General features: G+C 38.7%; 1 protein-coding gene across 1 annotated transcript; it reads right to left on the minus strand.

Moving 5' to 3' along the window:
- Positions 1 to 2,048: 2,048 nt before the first annotated feature.
- On the minus strand, positions 2,049 to 5,868 carry LOC133530375 (putative nuclease HARBI1). Its single transcript, XM_061868291.1, has 6 exons — positions 5,644 to 5,868; positions 5,401 to 5,531; positions 4,793 to 4,892; positions 4,463 to 4,607; positions 3,356 to 3,602; positions 2,049 to 2,189 (listed from the first exon to the last, which is right to left on the minus strand). Exons 1-6 carry the CDS (start codon positions 5,866 to 5,868, stop codon positions 2,051 to 2,053), a joined length of 987 nt encoding a protein of 328 aa, XP_061724275.1. The 3' UTR covers positions 2,049 to 2,050.
- Between the last annotated feature and the right edge of the window lie 687 nt (positions 5,869 to 6,555).

The raw sequence follows: 6,555 nt of genomic DNA on the forward strand, positions 1-6,555 counted from the left end.
TTTCTTTCAGAGCGATTATTTACGAAAATATTATCTGTATCATAAAAATAGTTATTGAAGACCCGTATTTGTTTTTTCCTACTCCTCTACTGTTATCTGTCATTTATGCATTCATTAACACGAATATAAGAACATACATAAAAGGTTTCAAGAAAAGTCTATATTGTCTATTCCTCATAACAGCTCTTGTGCTTTTATAAGCTATAACGTTACTGCGATTAATGGCTACCAACCTAACAAAACCAAAACGAATACAGTTTTAAACTAAGTGCATTGCTGCCAACTTACAAAATATTCATTTGGTTGCATGTAAAAATAATTACTTCATAAGTCAGAAACACGCATGTGACACCCGTAATATAGCAACACCCATAGACTACGAAGACCGCTTAGCGTTGCTTGTTAGTCTCCGTAGGCTACGGTGGCCAAAATTGAGAAAAAACTGTCCAAAAAATTAATTTAGCAAGTAGCAAGTACCAGGGCCTCATGAGTTACGAGGAGGTGTCGCCGACCGGCCGGCCGCGGCCCGGGGCGGGCCGGGCGCGTAACAAGGTATGCTCGCGCGTCTTGGCTATATACTTTTGCTGTAATTTGTTTACCTAAATTAAGATTTATTTTTGTTGACTCGTAGGAAAAATATTATATGCAACGTTGTATAAGTAGGTCAAAAAATTCTCGTGGCGTATTCCTTTACAATCTTCGGCTCCGGCTCACATTGTAACTCACGCCACTCGTCTTTTTTGACCCTTCTTATACAACTGTTGCATAAAATACTATAAAAGACCTATCTAATGACAGCCCACACCGTAAGCTACGGTTTATCTAACTCACGTTATTTTTGTCACTTCTGCGACATGTTTCGGAGAACCTATTAGGTTTTAATTCTCAATCATGTCTAGTTCATGTGAGTACTTGGAGCATTCTAGCTGGTCGTGTTTAGGGTTCCGTAGCCAAATGGCATAAAACGGAACCCTTATAGTTTCGCCATGTCTGTCTGTCTGTCTGTCTGTCTGTCTGTCTGTCCGAGGCTTTGCTCCGTGGTCGTTAGTGCTAGAAAGCTGAAATTTGGCATGGATATATAAATCAATAAAGCCGAGAAAGTCGTACAATAAAATCTAAAAATTTAATTTTTTTTAGGGTACCTCCCCTACACGTAAAGTGGGGGTGAACTTTTTTTTCGCTTCAACCCTAGAGTGTGGGGTATCGTTGGAAAGGTCTTTCAAAACTAATAGGGGTTTTCAAGAAACATTTTTTGCTAAAATATATTCGGAGATAATCGCTCCGAAAGAAAAAAAAAATGTGCCCCCCCCCTCTAACTTTTGAACCATAGGTCCAAAAAATATGAAAAAAATCGTGGAAGTAGAGCTTAAAAAAGACATTAAATGAAAACTATAGCGGACATGATCAGTTTAGCTGTTTTTGAGTTATCGCAAAAAGTTTTCCCTTCATAGTAAAAAGACTTTTTTAATTAGGTACTGATTATGCAAATTTGCCTATTTGTTTAACTCAGGTGAAAGGTACCGTTTCATCCCTTGGTTAACAATTTACTATACTTTAAGCTCCAGTTTAGCTTATTGTGACGGAAGAGTAAATCTACGGAACCCTACACTGAGCGTGGCCCGACATGCTCTTGGCCGGTTATTTTGCTTAAGTTAGACTCACGACAGTTTAAATTCGATTCCACACCGTGCTTATTGTAACCCACCGACGTGGTATAAAAAAGTATTCGTGAACCTGACCCTTTTCGTGCGTAGCGTATGCCGCGTGCTTCGCAATTGAGGATGTGTATACACGCAGCCTAGATATGTATCCACATGGGAGACGTGTTTAGCGTGTGCGTGCGTGGCGTGCGCAGCAGTGGGTTTTTAATTTCTAGGTTTTTTTTACCCCTCCCACTCTTGTCACAACATGTCAAATTTTCTTGACCCTCTCTCTCCCCCTTAACGTGTGATGTAATTAATGGATGACCCCTTGGGGCTAGTCCGGTTTCCTCGGAATGTTTTCAGGAAGGCAGTGTTAATAAACATAACAAAATAAAATAATACTCGTACTAGGCGAAATAATTATTTATTATTAGGGCACGTTTCTCTTGTGCCACTCTTAAGAGAAGCCCGTTTTGAGGGTAAGGCATCCCTCGAGCAGCGCCCCCTTCCATTTCCGCTTCAGGTTCGCCTGTTATTGGAAGATTTCTGAAAAAAAAGAAAAACCTATATACCTATAAAGTAAAATAATCAAAAATATAACTGTCTGCTACGCTAAAATGGTCTTAGGATAACGATTCCTTATTAACATTTACAGATTTTTGAAAAAAAAAAGAACTAATAAGGTTACAAGTTTTTTTTTATACTACGTCGGTGGCAAACAAGCATATGGTCCGCCTAATGGTAAGTGAAAGAAAAAGGTTTTCACGAGTACATGTAGTATAAAAAACTATATGCTCCTTTCCTAACTAAAACACGATTTAAACGCATCACAATTTAATTCAGTCTATATATATATCCCACTGCTGGGCACAGGTCTCTTTTCGTGCACGAAATGGCTTGGGCTATATAGCTCTCACGCTGACCCAATCCGGAATGGGGACTACATATACACCTTTAAAAAATATTTGCGGATAGATGCTGGTAAGTTTCGGAAAACTCATTAGTACGAGTCGGGATTTGAACCCGCGACCTTCTGATTTATAATCGGACGTCGTTATTATTATTTCCCATAAGTAATATATTTAATCATCACAAACTAACTGTTCCATTTGTGAGGACGGTAGACACAATGTACTTGGGGACGATGGAAACCTCCCCGCGTTTCAATCGTCCCCACATAAATATCTAACTAGTTAAAAGTATTAGTGTAAGTACTTTAGTGTTTGTTATAGTTATGATTATAATATCATTGTTACAATTTAAACAAGCTTTTTTCGTATAGGTACAATATGACGTTTTGTTAAGGTGATAAGCTTTTGTTGTGTACTACTTTAAACTTATAATTAAGTGGATAGTTCAAAAAAAAAAAATATTTTCCATTTCTGCCTAAAACACAAGGAATCCTAGTTAAGGTATTTGTAAACCACTTTACTCTTCTCACAAAAATTATAAGTCTTTAAGAGCACTTTTTCAATGGATGTGGTAGGCAGCTGCCCAAAGTCCCCCATTTCAAAAAATCCATCTATATGGTTACGTTTTCGGGTCGCCGCAGAGAAAATTTGAGGATGTTTCTCTCCACCCCTAAACATGGGAGGTAAACCTATTTCTTGAACACGAAATCTTGTTTTATTTCATTATGTGTAGGTACCTATATGATAAATTATTTTGTAACATACTTGATTAAAGCTATGTAAATGCTAAAGCCCACTTACTTGTAATGTTGCATTATATTATACAGTGTACAGCAAGTATAAATAATAGCTGAAGCCTTAGCCGGGCTATAATGGAGCACACGGTCGTGCCCCAGACACCGGAATATATTTTTCAAATATCCGTTTGTTCTTTCAATTGTGTTTCGAACACGGCAGTGCCAGGCCGTGTACCTTTCTTCTGGACTATTCGGGGCAGCGTTCAGCACGGGCGTCATGAGCCATGGCTCAAGAGCGTACCCCGAATCACCTGAAATTTTAATTTTATTTTGGTGTTGTTAGTTTTTGTAAACAGCTATATTTTTAGTACGCTAAGATTGCACCGACTAGTTAATCTTTACCGTGGCAATCAATTGTAACCCAGCCGCAATATTACATGGTCACGTTGCAAATTTAATTTATTTATAATGTGTCCATGCAATTTTGCAGATCGCTATTTAACGTGCTATACATCACGTAAAACTAACAGCCCGCGTAGCCAACGTGCCTATCGTTCACGCTCCGTGGCGAACGAAACGCAACCGCAACTGTCACAGTCGCACTAATTTGGAAGAGTGATAGAGAGGGATGACTACGCTACGCTGCAGACGATTGTAACGTTGGCTACGCTGGCTGGTGACTTACATGGAACGATTCTAGGTATCTATGTACAGTCAGCATCAAAAGTAGCGGATGAAACAACGCGCTAAAAGTATCTGATATTCCGTATAACTTTTCCAAATATAGATAATTTTCTAAAATTCGCGTTCTAAAATATATCTTTTACAGTCTTAGTTGTTCTATATTAAAGACATCACTTTTTGTTAAGCTGTTACAGAATGAATACTTGTGTTATTTGATCCGCTACTTTTGATGCTGACTGTACCTACTCATATTGCTTTTTGCAAAGTGCATGGTTGGAGAACGCTTTTAGCAATCGCGGAAAACGTCAAACATTTTACAAATATTTATATTAAAATATTATAACAACGGTTATATGTATATGTAATCTCTTAATATCATTATTTAAATAGTATTTGACTACCTATTTGTATTCGATGTAGCAGAATGAATGATAGATGAGGTCCTTAAACAAGAACAGTCGGCTATGTCATAATGATAAAGGCTTACCCAAAAGAAAGTAATCTCCAATATGCTCGCTATGCAATCTTCGTAACTCGTCTTTTATTGAAGAATTGTTAAAGATGAACGAGTCGTGTACCCGGCCAGGAAACCTCGCATTCACCGACAGTATTTTGCAGTTAACGTCCGCAATCTAAAAATGCGTTCTTAATTAGGATATTTGTAACAAAACGTACCAAAACCATTCTAATCCCAATTCAAAGTAATCCCCATTGGCGTTGTCAGGGATTACTTTGGCGATCTTATGGTTTACAAGCAAATAAAATGCATTCGATTTATTCTAAAATTTCTAATTATGATTTTGTTGTAATTACATACCAACTGAACGTTTAGCCAATGAATTCCTTTTCTGTTCAAAAACTGTACGCCATGCGGTAAAGGTGGTGGAAAAATTTGTACTTGGGTGCAGTCTATGTGCCTAAAATATTAGCAACCCCATATGCCTCCTGAAAACCTCTGGCGATGGATTGCCGGGACCGCTCATTTCCTGGGAAGACTATCCATGTGTCCTTGAGTCTGTAAACAATACAACACTTTCATGATTTAGTACCTTAGCTACACGCAGCTAACATTGAATAATACTTACAATAAATACATATGTAAGAGTGGTAAAGAAGTTGCATTTAATAACAAAAGTAAGGTATGATTCTGCATTGAAATATTTATGTAGAATCACTTCCAATACAAATATCAAGTTACAAAAATCCACATTCAAGCCTCATTTGTACTTCATGGTCCCCAAAATTCTGCGTAAGAAAATAAATATAAATATTATGTTACTGACTGCGTCTGTTTGCCTTCCAATATCTGATCATACTGTATAAAAGGAATATCACTATTGAAAAATGTTACTGTACATCCATACTCGTATTTTTTCACCTTCTTACCTCCAGTGTCAGTGGTATTCTGCACCAAAATGGACATACCTTCTATTCACCGCAGTTACAAATTGATCCAAGTACCGGCTGACGGTAGACTGAGCAATGGACAAGCCATGGTCTTGTCCAGTTCCCCGTTGGTAACTACCGTCAGCCAATAGGTGCAGTGATGTTAAAACCTAAAACAAAGACTTGTAAGTAGGTATATCATTATTAAATAATGATTATGATCAAGGTAGTGGTAAAGGTAACAGGAATTATTTGAGGAATAGGGTAACATTATATCTTTACTTTAACATGTGCCGGCAATCCATCGCCGTGTTGAGGTTTGAGGTCGGCGTCAAGTTCAGCACACAAATAGAGTGCTAATTCTTTGCGCACTCTATATATGTGCCGAAACTCCTCGTCGGGCATATCAAAGGGGTTGCATGCATCCCTTATGGACCGGCGTTGGAGTTTTCTGTTTTGCTTTTCTTCCATAGCAGCAGCTGCCAAGAAGAAATGATATCTTGCCATCCCTAATAAAATGAATTGATAATGTTATATGTAAATAAATGGAGTTCAAATATAATTTAATAATTATTATTATTTTTTTTTTTTTTTGTTTTTAACTAAACGTTTATTTGGTAAATATACTAAAAACTAAACTACAAAACTTAAAAACCTAGATCTAAAAATAAATAAAACTAGACTTAAAATAAAATAAAACTATCCCCCTGCGGCATGGTGCCGTAGATGCTAGCAGCATTTCCTCGCTGTATCGCAAGACTAATTCTTTGAGCGAGGAAGCTGCCAGCTCTGCGGTCACCAGTGACCTCTCTAATCCTTTTAGAAACTTCCTTAAAAAGGTTAAAGGCGCTCGGACCCCACGGACCAAGGGTCTCGACGCCAAATGGTACGAAATTATATTCGGTGCCGAGACCCCTATATTTAGTCTTTTTTAATTTTTCGGCCGCCTCTGCCGCCGCGCCAGCCTTAGCAGAAGTGCCGTGGAGATGAGACGGGGCTAGGGTGTCTACACAGGTGGCGTCCCACACCAGCACCCGTCCCAACTTCCACGGAATTAGTGTCATTCCATCCGGTCTCTTACCATCATCTCTTATAATGCCGGGGGGCTCGAGTAGAGCTGGCACATTGACGCTGGCAAGAGACCGGCGGAGAATGTCGTTGAGCGCGGCGTGTCTAGAGAAGCGGCCGGCGCTC

The sequence above is a fragment of the Cydia pomonella genome, chromosome 2 (assembly GCF_033807575.1).
Source record: "Cydia pomonella isolate Wapato2018A chromosome 2, ilCydPomo1, whole genome shotgun sequence".
NCBI classification, from domain to species: Eukaryota; Metazoa; Arthropoda; class Insecta; order Lepidoptera; family Tortricidae; genus Cydia; species Cydia pomonella.